General features: G+C 46.3%; 1 protein-coding gene across 7 annotated transcripts in view; it reads right to left on the reverse strand.

Moving 5' to 3' along the window:
- LOC139409516 (anoctamin 8b) overlaps positions 1-17,414 on the reverse strand; it is a 96,075-nt gene extending 78,661 nt beyond the window's left edge. For all 7 annotated transcript variants that reach the window (XR_011634413.1, XM_071154783.1, XM_071154782.1 and 4 more), the window contains exon 1: positions 17,032-17,414. Coding sequence is in view for 6 of the 7 variants with exons in the window: in XM_071154783.1 (XP_071010884.1) it covers positions 17,032-17,203 (172 nt within the window). In the remaining variant the exon portion in view is untranslated. The remainder of the gene's footprint in view (positions 1-17,031) is intronic.
- Positions 17,415-18,808: the final 1,394 nt, after the last annotated feature.

Raw genomic sequence — 18,808 nt, forward strand, 5'->3', positions numbered from 1 at the left:
GGGTAGAGTAGAGTAGAGGGTAGAGTAGAGGGTAGAGTATAGGGTAAAGTAGAGGGTAGAGTAGAGGGTAGGGTAGAGGGTAGAGTAGAGAGTAGAGTAGAGAGTAGAGGGTAGAGTAGAGGGTAGAGTAGAGGGTAGAGTAGAGTAGAGAGTAGAGTAGAGAGTAGAGTAGAGGGTAGAGTAGAGTAGAGGGTAGAGTAGAGGGTAGGGTAGAGGGTAGAGTAGAGAGTAGAGTAGAGGGTAGAGTAGAGTAGAGAGTAGAGTAGAGGGGTAGAGTAGAGGGTAGAGTAGAGGGTAGGGTAGAGTAGAGGGTAGAGTAGAGGGTAGAGTAGAGGGTAGGGTAGAGGGTAGAGTAGAGGGTAGAGTAAAGGGTAGAGTAGAGGGTAGAGTAGAGGGTAGGGTAGAGTAGAGGGTAGAGTAGAGGGTAGAGTAGAGTAGAGGGTAGAGTAGAGGGTAGAGTATAGGGTAAAGTAGAGGGTAGAGTAGAGGGTAGGGTAGAGGGTAGAGTAGAGAGTAGAGTAGAGAGTAGAGGGTAGAGTAGAGGGTAGAGTAGAGGGTAGAGTAGAGTAGAGAGTAGAGTAGAGAGTAGAGTAGAGGGTAGAGTAGAGTAGAGGGTAGAGTAGAGGGTAGAGTAGAGGGTAGAGTAGAGAGTAGAGAGTAGAGTAGAGGGTAGAGTAGAGTAGAGGGTAGAGTAGAGTAGAGGGTAGAGTAGAGGGTAGGGTAGAGGGTAGAGTAGAGAGTAGAGTAGAGGGTAGAGTAGAGTAGAGAGTAGAGTAGAGGGTAGAGTAGTGGGTAGAGTATAGAGAAGAGTAGAGGGTAGAGTAGAGGGTAGAGGGTAGAGTAGAGAGTAGAGTAGAGGGTAGAGTAGAGGGGTAGAGTAGAGTAGAGTAGAGGGTAGAGTAGAGTAGAGGGGTAGAGTAGAGGGGTAGAGTAGAGGGTAGAGTAGAGAGTAGAGTAGAGGGTAGAGTAGAGGGGTAGAGTAGAGTAGAAGGTAGAGTAGAGTAGAGGGGTAGAGTAGAGGGGTAGAGTAGAGGGTAGAGTAGAGAGTAGAGTAGAGGGTAGAGTAGAGTAGAGGGTAGAGTATAGAGGTCGACCGATTATGATTTTTCAACGCTGATACCGATATCGATTATTACGCTGATACCGATATCGAAAGATTAAATAAAGGTGTAAAAATAAAATTGGTGTCCAAAAATATGAAAACTTGAAATCGGCCTTAATTAATCGGTCATTCCGATTAATCGGTCGACCTCTAGTAGAGTAGAGGGTAGAGTAGAGTAAAGTAGAGGGTAGAGAAGAGTAGAGGGTAGAGTAGAGGGGCAGAGTAGAGGGTAGAGAAGAGTAGAGGGTAGAGTAGAGGGGCAGAGTAGAGGGTAGAGAAGAGCCGATCCGGTCTTATTCCCCATGTCATGACTGAGGTTAAAAACAGCCTTCCTCTCCATAGTTCTACATCCATCATACTTCTACTGGCCTTGCTCTGCAACTACAACAAATCCCCCTAAGGCAAGCGGAAGTTCGGAGCCTAGGTCTTGTTCAGTGATTGGTCAACAGTAGGGATTCTTCAATAAAGTCTTTGTGGTCATTCAACACCTCGTTTTCATGCAAATTGTTTTCATTTTAGAAATACTGCACCAAAGATCTTAGTTAGATGAAAAATTGCTTGACTAAGATCTCCTCTGCAAAAACCTCAAAATTAATGACAGATTTCTTGAGTCATCTTAGATTACTTCTGACTATTTTGAGGAAGTGTATACTGGCTACGGCGCCTCAAAATAGACAAACAGTACTATTGCGTTTTTTTTCTAATTTCTCAAGCGAAGTAGGCTTAGTGAGTAAGCTCGAAGTCGGGTTGGTGTTGTGGCAGGCTGACTAGACTTGACCCTCAGACAGACAACATCGATGTATGACTAGCGCCACTTGCATTGCTCATCTCTGGAAGAACATTTAGTAACACAAGACAGCAACCCGAGACAGAGAATGGGTTCGGCCTGATGCTGAAGGAGGGCCCCACCAGCTTGCTCTCAGATACTCTCATCATCCCTTATATGGCCCTTAGACCGCACAGCTACCGCTATCTTTAATCCAGACAGTCTTCATCAATATTCTCAATTTCCTCTGTGAAACCATTTGGTCACTGTCATGTCTGATATGAACACTCAAGGCTACAGGACCGTCCATGTTAGTTCATTTGTTCATATAGACAGAGGCTCTCTCATTTTGGCACCAACATACAGTATGATACAAAATAACAGAAAATGTCATTCTGCTTCCTTTCCTGAACAACAAAATGAGTGACAGGTATCAAAGTTGACTGGAAGCATGATAAACCTATTAGGAGGCGAAATGAAATCCCAGCCAGACGTCCATGCAGTGTGCCATGTTATGGAAGACTCAGAGTCAGTCAGGCCAGACTCAGCGTCAGTCAGGCCAGACTCAGCGTCAGTCAGGCCAGACTCAGTGTCAGTCAGGCCAAACTCAGAGTCAGTCAGGCCAGACTCAGACTCAGTCAGGCCAGACTCAGTGTCAGTCAGGCCAGACTCAGTGTCAGTCAGGCCAGACTCAGTGTCAGTCAGGCCAGACTCAGCGTCAGTCAGGCCAGACTCAGCATCAGTCAGTTCAGAATCAGCGTCAGTCAGGCCAGACTCAGTGTCAGTCAGGCCAGACTCAGTGTCAGTCAGGCCAGACTCAGTGTCAGTCAGGCCAGACTCAGTGTCAGTCAGGCCAAACTCAGAGTCAGTCAGGCCAAACTCAGAGTCAGTCAGGCCAGACTCAGCGTCAGTCAGGCCAGACTCAGAGTCAGTCAGGCCAGACTCAGAGTCAGTCAGGCCAGACTCAGCGTCAGTCAGGCCAGACTCAGCGTCAGTCAGGCCAGACTCAGCGTCAGTCAGGCCAGACTCAGCGTCAGTCAGGCCAGAGCAGCGTCAGTCAGGCCAGAGCAGCGTCAGTCGGGCCAGACTCAGCGTCAGTCAGGCCAGAGCAGCGTCAGTCAGGCCAGACTCAGCGTCAGTCAGGCCAGACTCAGAGTCAGTCAGGCCAGACTCAGCACCAGTCAGGCCAGAGCAGCGTCAGTCAGGCCAGAGCAGCGTTGGTCATATATTAAGGTTAAAGTTCAGACAACTATCTGATTACTGGCATCAAGGTCACCCCACACTTAGCTGTTTCTCACTTTACTAATGCTGATCATGTGCAGCTCAGCAGTATCCTGGAAGAGGATGGTGGACGTGAGGAGGAAGATGTCTCTACCTAATACAGGCTCTGCTCTGAGACGACAGGAAAAGCCGGTAAGCAGGAAATCGTTAGGGAACATTCTATACTGCGGTGCTTTACTGTACCGTATTCTATCTCTATGGTGCTATACTGTACCGTATTCTATCTCTATGGTGCTATGAGAGAAAAGAATACAATAGCATCAGATAGGATCAGATAGAATACAATTGAATGTAATAGGATCAGACAGAATAGAACAGAGTAGGATCAGATAGAATATAATAGGATCAGATAGAATACAATTGAATATAATAGGATCAGACAGAATAGAACAGAGTAGGATCAGATATAATATAATAGGATCAGATAGAATATAATAGCATCAGATAGGATCAGACAGAATAGAACAGAGTAGGATCAGATAGAATATAATAGGATCAGATAGAATATAATAGAATATAATAGGATCAGACAGAATAGAACAGAGTAGGATCAGATATAATATAATAGGATCAGATAGAATATAATAGCATCAGATAGAATATAATAGGATCAGATAGAATAGAACAGAGTAGGATCAGATAGAATAGAACAGAATAGGATTTTTTACATTTTATTTATTTATTTAACCTTTATTTAACCAGGTAGGCTAGTTGAGAACAAGTTCTCATTTGCAACTGCGACCTGGCCAAGATAAGGCATAGCAGTGTGAACAGACAACACAGAGTTACACATGGAGTAAACAATTAACAAGTCAATAACACAGTAGAAAAAAGGGGAGTCTATATATACATTGTGTGCAAAAGGCATGAGAAGGTAGGCGAATAATTACAATTATGCAGATTAACACTGAAGTGATAAATGATCAGATGGTTATGTACAGGTAGAGATATTGGTGTGCAAAAGAGCAGAAAAATAAATAAATAAAAACAGTATGGGGATGAGGTAGGTGAAAATGGGTGGGCTATTTACCAATAGACTATGTACAGCTGCAGCGATCGGTTAGCTGCTCAGATAGCAGATGTTTGAAGTTGGTGAGGGAGATAAAAGTCTCCAACTTCAGCGATTTTTGCAATTCGTTCCAGTCACAGGCAGCAGAGAACTGGAACGAAAGGCGGCCAAATGAGGTGTTGGCTTTAGGGATGATCAGTGAGATACACCTGCTGGAGCGCGTGCTACGGATGGGTGTTGCCATCGTAACCAGTGAACTGAGATAAGGCGGAGCTTTACCTAGCATGGACTTGTAGATGACCTGGAGCCAGTGGGTCTGGCGACGAATATGTAGCGAGGGCCAGCCGACTAGAGCATACAAGTCGCAGTGGTGGGTGGTATAAGGTGCTTTAGTGACAAAACGGATGGCACTGTAATAAACTGCATCCAGTTTGCTGAGTAGAGTGTTGGAAGCAATTTTGTAGATGACATCGCCGAAGTCGAGGATCGGTAGGATAGTCAGTTTTACTAGGGTAAGTTTGGCGGCGTGAGTGAAGGAGGCTTTGTTGCGGAATAGAAAGCCGACTCTTGATTTGATTTTCGATTGGAGATGTTTGATATGGGTCTGGAAGGAGAGTTTAGAGTCTAGCCAGACACCTAGGTACTTATAGATGTCCACATATTCAAGGTCGGAACCATCCAGGGTGGTGATGCTGGTCAGGCGTGCGGGTGCAGGCAGCGAACGGTTGAAAAGCATGCATTTGGTTTTACTAGCGTTTAAGAGCAGTTGGAGGCCACGGAAGGAGTGCTGTATGGCATTGAAGCTCGTTTGGAGGTTAGATAGCACAGTGTCCAAGGACGGGCCGGAAGTATATAGAATGGTGTCGTCTGCGTAGAGGTGGATCAGGGAATCGCCCGCAGCATGAGAAACATCATTGATATATACAGAGAAAAGAGTCGGCCCGAGAATTGAACCCTGTGGCACCCCCATAGAGACTGCCAGAGGACCGGACAGCATGCCCTCCGATTTGACACACTGAACTCTGTCTGCAAAGTAATTGGTGAACCAGGCAAGGCAGTCATCCGAAAAACCGAGGCTACTGAGTCTGCCGATAAGAATACGGTGATTGACAGAGTCGAAAGCCTTGGCAAGGTCTATGAAGACGGCTGCACAGTACTGTCTTTTATCGATGGATCAGATAGAATAGAACAGAATAGGATCAGATAGAACATAATAGGATCAGATAGAATAGAATACAATAGGATCAGATAGAATAGAACAGAGTAGGATCAGATAGAATATAATAGGATCAGATAGAATAGAATACAATAGGATCAGAGAGAATAGAACAGAGTAGGATCAGATAGAATAGAACAGAGTAGGATCAGATAGAATATAATAGGATCAGATAGAACATAATAGGATCAGATAGAATATAACACAATAGGATCAGATAGAATATAATATAATAGGATCAGATAGAATAGAACAGAGTAGGATCAGATAGAACATAATAGGATCAGATAGAATAGAATACAATAGGTTCAGATAGACTAGAATACAATAGGTTCAGATAGAATATTATAGAATGTCTGCAGTAAAAATTGTAGCTTCTTGCTTCTACAAGTGTGGCAAGTTTGATGCTTTTGAATAATTTGCTTTGCTTTTCAGTGCTGTCACAGAGGATATATGTGTTTAAACCAAGCTGTGTGCCATTGTACCTGTCTAAATCTGCTTAAACCAGAGTGGGGGACTTCTCGCTGAGGGGTAAAGAGAGATACCCAGAGAAAGTGGAATCCCTGCCAGTGCCAAGGCTGTGTGGATGATGTGTGCTGAGTCAGAGTGCACATCCCTGCTTAAAACATTTCACTCATGCATTATTGCACAAGGTGAAGTGTCTTTATTAATGCTGAGCTCTAAAGAATGAAACTAAGTTTTCCCAAAATGGACCCCTCGAACCTCCTATCTCACCAAGATCCCAGAATAGATCGGGTGCCACTTTCTGAGGATGTTTGAGTCGGCAGAGTGAAAACAGTTCTCATGATCTGATTGTTTTAGACAAGGATGGGTGTTTCTCAATGCGCTCCACAGTCTCATGCTCAGAGTTTGTTTTCCAAGAGAATTCTCTTTGAGTTGAGATGTTACCTGGGTAACGCTAAGATCAGTGATTCACTTGATCTACAGAGAGAGATAGAGTTAAACTAATGATAATTGGGAAATATACTTGTTACTAGGGGTAGCCTAGTGGTTAGAGCGTTGGGCCAGTAACCGAAAGGTTGCTAGATCGAATCCTCGAGCTGACAAGGTAAAAATGTGTCATTCTGCCCCTGAACAAGGCAGTTAAACCCACTGTTCTTAGGTCATCATTGTAAATAAGAATGTGTTCTTAACTGACTAGCCTAGTTATATAAAGGTTACATTTAAATAATAATAAATAAGCACAGACCAAGCCCATGTTTAGAAGAGTAAGACTCCTAACAACCAATACCTCTACTATCAGATTAGGGAAACTCCCTCCCTCCCTCCCAACCAATCAAAACAAAGCCCTTTGATATTGTGGTTGAATGAGTATCCACTGTGAAATCCATGCCCTAATTTCCCTAATGGAACTGTTCCTTATCAGCAGCTGCTCTAAAGCAGTCTGCAGACAGACACAGCCAGTAATTGCTGCAACGCAGCATGTGTCCAAAATGAAACCCTATTCTCTGTGTAGTGTACTCGTTCAGCGAGAGCCCATAGGGCGAAGATACCTAGGTCCTATGATGGACGTATAATTCATGTGGAGGACGAGGGCAGGGACTGGAAGGGGTGGAGTCACAAAGGACAGTGGCTGAACGGATCAAAGCTGCTTCAGACTAAACAGAAACGGATTAGGAAGGCATGGAGAAGAAACATCCAATCATCCAATCCTTGCCGTCCCGCCCGGCTGAAACGGGGAGCAGGGCTGAGGGAGAATCAAGCATCAGGACTCAATAAACTGTGGGAAGGGCTCTGACAGACACTGACACGTGGGAAGGCAGTTATGTGATATCATGATAATCCAGATGAAACTAAAAACCCACTGACTCCCCAGCTCCAATCTTCTTCTCCCCCATGAACCAACTGGTAAATACAGTCCATAGTATTATACAGACTATACACTAATGCTTACAGAGAAAATCGCTGCAGGATTCCTATTATTACTATTAGACTACAGTGAAGTCAGTCTCTCCATATTAACCCAAATGTAGCTACACTCACAGTTTATAATATCTTTAGTTACTTTATCGTGGACTAAGTCAAAGACCAGCCCTGGCCAAGTGAAGAGCCACTCTCTTTCATTAACTGTAAGCTAGAGGTCGACCATTTAATCGGAATGGACGATTAATTAGGGCCAATTTCAAGTTTTCATAACAATCGGAAATCGGTATTTTTGGACGCCGATTTGGCAGATTTTTGTTATTTTTACAGCTTTATTTAACCTTTATTTAACCTTTATTTAACGAGGCAAGTCAGTTAAGAACACATTCTTATTTACAATGACGGCCTAGGAACGGTGGGTTAACTGCCTTGTTCAGGGGCAGAACAACAGATTTTTAACCTTGTCAGCTAGGGGATCCAATCTTGCAACCTTACGGTTAACTAGTCCAACGCTCTAACCACCTGCCTTACATTGCACTCCACGAGGAGCCTGCCTGTTACCCGAATGCAGTTCCTAACAAAGACAGCCAACTTCACCAAACGGGGGATGATTTAACAAAAGCTCATTTGCGAAAAAAGCGCAATCGTTGCACGACTGTAACTAACCATAAACATCAATGCCTTTCTTTAAATCAATACACAAAAGTATATATTTTTAAACCTGCATATTTAGCTAAAAGAAATCCAGGTTAGCAGGCAATATTAACCAGGGAAATTGTGTCACTTCTCTTGCGTTCATTGCACGCAGAGTCAGGGTATATGCAACAGTTTGGGCCGCTAATAGTGTTTCAAACGTCACTCGCTCTGAGACTTGGAGTAGTTGTTCCCCTTGCTCTGCATGGGTAACGCTGCTTTGAGGGTGGCTGTTGTCGATGTGTTCCTGGTTCGAGCCCAGGAAGGAGCGAGGAGGGGGACGGAAGCTATACTGTTACACTGGCAATACTAAAGTGCCTATAAGAACATAGTCAAAGGTATATGAAATACAAATCGTATAGAGAGAAATTGTCCTATAATTCCTATAACAACAACCTAAAACTTCTTACCTGGGAATATTGAAGACTCATGTTAAAAGGAACCACCAGCTTTCATATGTTCTCATGTTTTGAGCAAGAAACTTAAACGTTAGCTTTCTTACATAGCACATATTGCACTTTTACGTTCTTCTCCAACACTTTGTTTTTGCATTATTTAAACCAAATTGAACATGTTTCATTATTTATTTGAGGCTAAATTGATTTTATTGATGTATTATATTAAGTTAAAATAAATGTTCATTCAGTATTGTTGTAATTGTCATTATTACAAATTCATTAAAAAAAAAAAAACGTCTAATTAATCGGTATCGGCTTTTTAAAATGTTTAATCGGTATCGGCGTTGAAAAATCATAATCGGTCGACATCTACTGTAAGCTATGTTTCCTGGATAGTTACCCTGGGGGGGGGGGGGGGGGGGGGGGGCTCAGTCAGGGTTTTTCCTAAATGGAGAGTTAGAATATTAGAATACACAAGGTGCCATTTTTTTTATTTTGTTGTACATCAGCAGTTTCTCTCTTGTTATGTCACTCAACAAGCCATGTCAGCTAACACATTTTTTATTTATTGGTAAATTAGTCTAGCCAGCTATCTAAACTTGTAGTAATCATGGCCGAATAGCAAACGGGCACGCAGGGCATGAGCTCAGGGGCCCTGACTTCCAGGGGGGCCCCATTGATTGTGTTAGTCACTCTCACTTAGATATCATTAACATGGCATAACCCTGTTATGGTTATCTTCCTCTGTTATCTACTGGTGATCTCATATTGTAGCTTGTCAAGTGTCCTAGTTCTCTCCTCTGCCTGTATGTTTTACAGACGCTCCCCACTACAGGGGCTGTAACCCTTCCAATTTAGTTTACCCTGCGCGTACAGCCCATGTAGAATTCCTAGTCTCTGGCAGTGTTTGGAACTGCAATTCGCGGTCAGTAAGGCTGAGTTCATTTCAGCCTACAGTATATTGCCCTTTAGTCCCTACAATGTTTGGCCCTGACGGAGACACAGATCACCCCAGAGAACACTGCTACTCCAGCTGCTCTCTCTTCATCATATGTTCTCTCATAGTCCGAGAGCATCTGGTCGTTGCGGTGGTGGCACAGGGCAGACAATTACTCATAAATGGAGATTTTCTCTTCCTCTTCTGTCACCTGTATATATCCTCATTTGAATTACATGTGGTCACTGTCACCTGTATATATCCTCATTTGAATTACATGTGGTCACTGTCACTTGTCAATTCATTTATTTCCACCTCTTACTTTCCCCTCCTTGCCTCGTTTGTCCTCACCCTTTCCCAGTCCCCTCCCTTTCACAAGGCAGGGAATATGCTTGACCTCATCTTTCCTAGAGGCTGTTCTCCTACTAATCTCACTGCAACCGCCCTCCAGGTCTCTAATCACTATTTTGTTTCCTTTTCTCTCCCATCTCTCCTCCTACCCTACCCATCTCTCCTCCTACCCACGCGGCCCCTATCATCTCTCATCTTACCCACGCAACCCCATACCATCTCTCCTCCTACCCACGCAACCCCATACCATCTCTCCTCCTACCCACGCAGCCCCTACCATCTCTCCTCCTACCCACGCAGCCCCTACCATCTCTCCTCCTACCCACGCAGCCCCTACCATCTCTCCTCCTACCCATTCATCCCCTACCATCTCTCCTCTTACCCACGCAGCCCCTACCATCTCTCCTCCTACCCACGCAGCCCCTACCATCTCTCCTCCTACCCACGAAGTCCTTTCCCATCTCTCCTCCAAACCTACCAACTCACCCCCTACCATCTCTCCTCCTACCCATTCATCCCCTACCATCTCTCCTCCTACCCACGCAGCCCCTACCATCTCTCCTCCTACCATCTCTCCTCCTACCCACAAAGCCCTTTCCCATCTCTCCTCCAAACCTACCAACTCACCCCCTACATCTCTCCTCCAACCTTACCCATCTATACTCCAACCCACTCAGCCCCTACCCATCTCTCCTCCAACCCAACCCATCTCTCCTCCAACCCACTCAGCCCCTACCCATCTCTTCTCCAACCCACTCAGCTCCTACCCATCTCTCCTCCAACCCAACCCATCTCGCCACCTACCCAACCCATCTCTCCTCCAACCCACTCAGCCCCTACCATCTCTCCTCCTACCCACGCAGCCCCTACCATCTCTCCTCCTACCCACGCAGACCCTACCCATCTCTCCTCCTACCATCTCTCCTCCTACCCACGAAGTCCTTTCCCATCTCTCCTCCAAACCTACCCACTCAGCCCCTACCATCTCTCCTCCTACCCATTCATCCCCTACCATCTCTCCTCCTACCCATGCAGCCCCTACCATCTCTCCTCCTACCATCTCTCCTCCTACCCACGAAGCCCTTTCCCATCTCTCCTCCTACCTTACCAACTCACCCCCTACATCTCTCCTCTAACCTTACCCATCTATACTCCAACCCACTCAGCCCCTACCCATCTCTCCTCCAACCCAACCCATCTCTCCTCCAACCCACTCAGCCCCTACCCATCTCTCCTCCAACCCACTCAGCTCCTACCCATCTCTCCTCCAACCCAACCCATCTCTCCTCCAACCCAACCCATCTCTCCTCCAACCCAACCCATCTCTCCTCCAACCCACTCAGCCCCTACCCATCTCTCCTCCAACCCATCTCTCCTCCAACCCAACCCATCTCTCCTCCAACCCACTCAGCCCCTACCCATCTCTCCTCCAACCCAACTCATCTCTCCTCCAACCCACTCAGCCCCTACCCATCTCTCCTCCAACCCAACCCATCTCTCCTCCAACCCACTCAGCTCCTACCCATCTCTCCTCCAACCCACTCAGCTCCTACCCATCTCTCCTCCAACCCACTCAGCTCCTACCCATCTCTCCTCCAACCCACTCAGCACCTACCCAGATGGTCATGTGCCGCCGCAATCTTCGCTCTCTCTCTCCCACTACTCTCTTCAATCCTCTATCTCCTCTGCTAAATCCTTCTCCCTCCTGTCACCTGACTCTGCCTCTTGTACCCTTCTCTCCTCCCTTTCCGGATCCTCTGATTCTCATTGTCCCATTTCCTCCCCACCGGCTCAACCTTCGACTCCCGCACCATGGTTGCGAACAGGGCTGCGGGCAGCTGAGCAGAAATGGAGAAAAGCTCAACTTCCAGAGGACCTATCATCCTTCCATTCCTTCCTGTCTCTGTGTTCGCTGCTAGAGCCGCTTTCTATCACTCAAAATGTAAACCCTGAGAAACTCTTCTCTACTTCCTCCTCCATCCTTAATCCTCCACCTCCTCCCTCTACACTCTCCCTCTCCACCTCCTCCCTCTACACTCTCCCTCTCCACCTCCTCCCTCTACACTCTCCCTCTCCACTCTCCGCAGATGACTTTGTCAACCATAAAAAAGGTTGACGACATTTCTTCCTCATTCACTCAGCCTACTAGTCCACTGATCCCACTCACACAGAACTACCCTAGGCCTTGACCTCTTTTCTCCCCTCTCGACAGTCCATTCTTTATTTTCTTTCCAAAACACTTGAACGTGCTGTTTCTGACAAACCCTCTCGATATCTCTCTCAGGCTTCAAGGCGGCTCTCCGCGCTGCCAAAGCTGACTCTCTCTCCTCTGTTCTTATCCTCCTAGATCTATCTGCTGCCTTCAACACCGTGAACCATCAGATCCTCCTCCCCACCCTCTCAGGGCTGGGCGTCTCAGGCTCTAAACGCTCCTAGATTGCATCCTGCCTGGCAGGTTGCTCCTACCATGTGGCGTGGAGAGGATGTGTCTGCAACTCGTGCTCTCACTACTAGTGTCCCCCGGGGCTCGGTTCTAGGCCCTCTCCTCTTTTCTCTTTACACCAAGTCACTCGGCTCTGTTATATCCTCACATGGTCTCTCCTATCATTGTGATGACACTCAACTACTTTTCTCCTTCCCCCTTCTGACACCAAGGTGGCGGTACGTATCTATGTATGCTTGGCAGACATCTCAGCTTGGATGACAGCCCACAACCTCAACAAAACGGCGATGCTCTTCCTCCCGGGGAAGGCCTGCCAGCTCCAAGACCTTTCCATCACGGTTGACAACTCTGTGGTGTCCTCCTCCCAGAGTGCAAAGAACCTTGGTGTGACCCTGGACAACACCCTGTCGTTCTCTACAAACATCAAAGCAGTGATTCGCTCCTGCAGGTTCATGCTCTACAACATCCAGAGAGTACGACCCTACCTCACACAGGAAGTGACACAGGTCCTAATCCAGGCACTTGTCATCTCCCGTCCGTACCACTGCAACTCTATGTTGATAGAGTATCTTAAAGAGTATCTTAAACAACTGTCTGTTGGTAGAGTATCTTAAAGAGTATCTTAAACAACTCTCTGTTGATAGAGTATCTTAAAGTGTATCTTAAACAACTGTCTGTTGATAGAGTATCTTAAAGAGTATCTTAAACAACTGTCTGTTGATAGAGTATCTTAAACAACTCTCTGTTGATAGAGTATCTTAAACAACTGTCTGTTGATAGAGTATCTTAAACAACTGTCTGTTGGTAGAGTATCTTAAAGAGTATCTTAAACAACTCTCTGTTGATAGAGTATCTTAAACAACTCTCTGTTGATAGAGTATCTTAAACAACTCTCTCTTGATAGAGTATCTTAAACAACTGTCTGTTGATAGAGTATCTTAAGGAGTATCTTAAACAACTGTCTGTTGATAGAGTATCTTAAAGAGTATCTTAAACAACTATCTCTTGATAGAGTATCTTAAAGAGTATCTTCAACAACTCTCTCTTGATACAGTATCTTAAACAACTGTCTCGCCACCCTCCCACTCATTGTTTAGTGATATGTTTTTAGGTGCTGGAGCACAATTAGAATAGAAATGACGTCTTAATTTCCTCAAAGTTTGTACCGACAGATATAGAATATATCATCCTATACAGTATAATTCTATATCATCATAGAAAATGCATAAAATATGGGGCCTCCCGGGTGGCGCAGTGGTTAAGGGCGCTGTACTGCAGTGCCAGCTGTGCCATCCCTGGGTTCGCGCCCAGGCTCTGTCGTAACCGGCCGCGACCGAGAGGTCCGTGGGGCGACGCACAATTGGCCTAGCGTCGCCCGGGTTAGTTGGTTGGTAGGTCTCATCGCGCACCAGCGACTCCTGTGGCGGGCTGGGCGCAGTGTACGCTAACCAAGGTGGCCAGGTGCACTGTGTTTCCTCCGGCGCATTGGTGCGGCTGGCTTCCGGGTTGGATGTGCGCTGTGTTAAAGAAGCAGTGCGGCTTGGTTGGGTTGTGTATCGGAGGACGCATGACTTTCAACCTTCGTCTCTCCCGAGCCTGTACGGGAGTTGTAGCGATGAGACAAGATAGTAGCTACCAAAAACAATTGGATACTGTTTTTCTGCAAAGGGACCAGCACGACTGATCCGTGTAAAGGAAAGAATGAATGGGGCGTGAGATTTTGAGTGAAAACCTCCTTCCATCAGCAAGGGCATTGAAGATGAAACGTGGCTGGGTCTTTCAGCATGACAATGATCCCAAACACAACGCCCGGGCAACGAAGGAGCATTTCAAGGTCCTGGAGTGGCCTAGCCAGTCTCCAGATCTCAACCCCATAGAAAATCTTTGGAGGGAGTTGAAAGTCCGTGTTGCCCAGCAACAGCCCCAAAACATCACTGCTCTAGAGGAGATCTGCATGGAGGAATGGGCCAAAATACCAGCAACAGTGTGTGAAAACCTTGTGAAGACTTACAGAAAACGTTTGACCTCTGTTATATACCCTTTGTTGGCAATGACAAAGTATTGAGATAAACTTTTGTTATTGACCAAATACTTATTTTCCACCATAATTTGCAAATACATTCATTAAAAATCCTACAATGTGATTTTCAGGATTTGTTTTTCTCATTTTGTCTGTCATAGTTGAAGTGTACCTATGATGAAAATTACAGGCCTCTCTCATCTTTTTAAGTGGGAGAACTTGCACAATTGGTGGCTGACTAAATACTTTTTTGCCCCACTGTATATTGTTAATTTGTATATTTTTTTAATATCCTCAATCACCAAGTTAGGCATGCCCAATTTCAAAATAGGCCATAATCACTGTCAATCGCGAATGACAATTCGTCATGTTTTACTGGTGAAACGTCCAAACTGTATCTGCATACCAATCATTTGATCTCCGTCAGTTTGATGGGAATTTGTATTCAGATCTTATTGAATGACTGAATGAGTGAATTAGAGCAGATGGTGTAAACTGCACACTGAGTGTACAAAACATTAAGAACACCTTCCTAATACACACAGAAAACGGTTGAGTGTGAAAAATCCTGCAGCGTTGCAGTTCTTGACACAAACTGGTGCGCCTGACACCTACTACCATACCCCTTTCAAAGGCACTTAATAAATATTTTGTCTTGTCCATTCACCCTCTGAACAGCACACATACACAATCCATTTCTCAATTGTCTCAAGGCTCAAACATTCTTATTTAACATGTCTCCTCCCCTTCATCTACACTGATTGAAGTGGATTTAACAAGCGACATCAATGAGGGATCATAGCTTTCACCTGGATTCACCTGGATTCACAGAAGGAGTAGGTGTTCTTAATGTTTGTTTAGTGACCATTCATTCAGCTAACAATCCTAAAATATCATCAGAAATTAGGTGGTGTTTTTGGTGTAACAGTAACATTATATATGTTATGTTATGTAGAATACGAATGAATGGGCGCAGTGGTTAAAGGTGCTGTACTGCAGCGCCAGCTGTGCCATCAGAGTTCCTGGGTTCGCGCCCAGGCTCTGTCTTTACCGGCCGCGACCGGGAGGTCCGTGGGGCGACGCACAATTGGCCTAGCGTCGCCCGGGTTAGGGAGGGCTTGGTCGGTAGGGGTGTCCTTGTCTCATCGCGCACCAGCGACTCCTGTGGCGGGCTGGGCGCAGTGTGCGCTAACCAAGGTGGCCAGGTGAACGGTGTTTCCTCCGGCGCATTGGTGCGGCTGGCTTCCGGGTTGGATGCGTGCTGTGTTAAGAAGCAGTGCTTGGTTGGGTTGTGTATCGGAGGACGCATGACTTTCAACCTTCGTCTCTCCCGAGCCCGTACGGGAGTTGTAGCGATGAGACAAGATAGTAGCATAGTAGCTACTACAACAATTGGATACCACGAAATTGGTGTAAAAGGGGTAAAAAAAAAAAAAAAAAAAATTTTTAAGAATGAATTATGTGAATTATGTGATATTCAAAGACATTGATTCAGCTTTGATCTAACTTTACTAAAAAAAGACCCATTGTGAGAAGTTTCAGGTCGCTACAGTCCGCTCCAGCCCGCTTTACAGTCCGCTACAGTCCGCTCCAGCCCGCTCCACTACTGCTCTTGCTGCAACCGAACGAGCTAATTGAAGCGCACCTAGAAACGAAACATTGGCCAACGTCTCGTCTTGCGCTGCACAGGATATCAGATCTCTACAACGATTGGAGAAGTGTTTAATATCACCATGGCTATCACATCCTTATGATATATATTTTTTTCATACGCGCAACGTGACTGCAAGAGACAGGTTGGAATGTCTGACTGAAATACGGAACATTAAAAAAAAAAATCCAAATCAGTGGCGTTTGAATTTGTTGATAAATTGCGGGACATGCTTGTTTGGTTGCGGGACACGGGACAAAGGGCCAAAATGCGGGACTGTCCCGCACAATCCGGGACATGTGATCACCCAACTCCATGGCGGATTGTATTGAATTACAGAAAATTACCATTACAACTTAAATTGTTATCTCTGCCTCCAAGTGAGGCCGATTTTTTTTTTGGGGGGGGGGGGGGGGGGGGGGGAAGCGTGCTGCCTGTGCTCTCTCGGCCGCACTTCAGCCAAGACACGAAAACAGCCACACGCAGCTGATGCAGTTCCCAGAATCCCGGCTCCAGTTCCCACATCAAGTATCCCAAAAATATCACAGGCCCCGGGACCGTATCCCAAAAATAATACAGGCCCCGCGCAGAATATGACCGATGTTGCTTATTCAAATAAACGGGTCCAGTTTAAAGACCCTACAAAGCCGAACGAATTCATAAACCCAGTGATAGAAGGGACACAATGTCACCAACATTCTTCCCACAATACATCATTTAAATAACAAAACATTAATCTGTCTATTGTGCGAAATCCGTTTCGGTTTGAACAGGCTGTGTAGTGTAGAGTATAATGTGATGTTTTCGTGGCCAACGATCATAACCCGGACCGCTCGGAAGCTCAGAATACGCGCCTCAGAATGTCGCCTGATCTTTCGGTGACATTAAAAGGTTCATTCGTCAAGAAGCTGGCAACTGGGACGTTGCTGCATTTACAGGCTAACCTCCCACATGTCAGGCTGCTGGAGATAGCCTACATAGACAACACAATGTCTCTGAACATATGGAATAGGATGTTTGTAGCCTAGTAAACAGCGACGAATATACAGTGACCTTTGAGGGCAAATACATCATTTTACAAACAAGACAAGATGTGGGATGTTTTTCTAAGGGCCCGGTGCATAAAGACAAAAAAGACGCTGCGGTGGCAGTAGGCTATTGGCTATATTGTGATGCCCTGCTCATCTCATTTTCCTGCCACATCCACCTGTCCTGTCGCTACAATTCTACATTCAATTTCCGTCCCCGGCCCAACCGACCCTTTGAAAAGACGGACTCACCCAGTACACCGGATGACGTTTGCTGCGAGGAGGCAGCACTTTGATCTGTCTTTTCCCCTTCGCCTTGCGATCGGTGTCTGTGCCGCGAGCTCTCGGTGCCACCACTGCTGTCGGAGGAGCTGCTACCCGCTGCTGCAGGGACTGCTGCTCCTGCCGCCCCCGTCTCGGGCATGGTCTTTCAGTGGGGAGTAACGGACGATATTCTCCGGGAAAGGGGAGAGCGAAATCGCATCTCAGGCAGGCAAATCATAGGACGCTGCTGGTCGGTGTGTCAGAGAGAGAGAGAGGGGCTAAATGAACGTGAAAGTGAAGTGAAGGTTGATGTGGTGGTGGCTTATCCTAGTTTGCAGCAGGATGCGAGCCGATTGATAGCGCTCGGTTGATTCTTACTATGGAGGAGGGACAAAGAGAGAAGGGGGGGACGACAACACGTAGGGCTACAGCCAGCCTCACACACAGACACGCGCACGCACGAAAACACACATACACGCACAGGCATGCTGGAAATAAAATATCATGGTTCTCCTCCTCGCCCTCAAAGAGAGAATTGCTTTAAATGCACCCTTCAAGTCCCCCTGACCTCTGCAAACCGCTAAAGAACAAATGGTGTATTTTGATAGAACCACGAGCCGATGCAAACGCGCCACCACCAGCTATGATATCACTGAAAATATAAAACGTTTATATTTCATTTTAAATTCCATGCCATAGGAAAAAGTATGCCACCACTAGTCATGTCAGTCACTCATGATGCCACCCCATAACATACCCAATTATAAGACACAACATACTTTCATGTTCCTATAAAGCAAGGTTTATGTACTTACTTTTTTTTATCAGATCACTCTCTAGACAGTTTAGCAGCAAAATAGCCTATGTTGTGGTAGGTGCTTGAGCAGTCCAGCAGACAGATAGACAGACAGGCAGGTGCTTGAGCAGTCCAGCAGACAGACAGACAGGCGGGTGCTTGAGCAGTCCAACAGACAGACAGGCGGGCAGGTGCTTGAGCAGTCCAGCAGACAGACAGGCAGGCAGGTGCTTGAGCAGTCCAGCAGACAGACAGGCAGGCAGGTGCTTGAGCAGTCCACCAGACAGACAGGCAGGCAAGTGCTTGAGCAGTCCAGCAGACAGACAGACAGGCGGGTGCTTGAGCAGTCCAACAGACAGACAGGCGGGCAGGTGCTTGAGCAGTCCAGCAGACAGACAGGCAGGCAGGTGCTTGAGCAGTCCACCAGACAGACAGGCAGGCAGGTGCTTGAGCAGTCCAGCAGACAGACAGGCAGGCAGGTGCTTGAGCAGTACAGCAGACAGACAGGCAGGCAGGTGCTTGAGCAGTCCAGCAGACAGACAGGCAGGCAGGTGCTTGAGCAGTCCAGCAGACAGACAGGCAGGCAGGTGCTTGAGCAGTCCAGCAGACAGACAGGCGGGCAGGTGCTTGAGCAGTCCAGTAGACAGACAGGCGGGCAGGTGCTTGAGCAGTCCAGCAGACAGACAGGCGGGCAGGTGCTTGAGCAGTCCAGCAGACAGACAGGCAGGTAGGTGAAGCTCCTCTCCTAGGATCTGTAATACATAACAAAGAACCCAGTCTGTCTGTGAAGGATTAAGTACATCATTATTTATTTATCAATGCAAGAAATTTCTTCACAGATAAAAAAAAAATTGTGAGATAGATCATCTGCTTCCTCTCTAGCCCACATTGGAGTCATCCCCATTTAATAGACATACCATAGCCTAACATATGCTTTACAATATTTCCTGGACGACAGGTCCACTTACA

This window comes from Oncorhynchus clarkii, chromosome 5 (assembly GCF_045791955.1).
Source record: "Oncorhynchus clarkii lewisi isolate Uvic-CL-2024 chromosome 5, UVic_Ocla_1.0, whole genome shotgun sequence".
Lineage (NCBI taxonomy): Eukaryota > Metazoa > Chordata > Actinopteri > Salmoniformes > Salmonidae > Oncorhynchus > Oncorhynchus clarkii.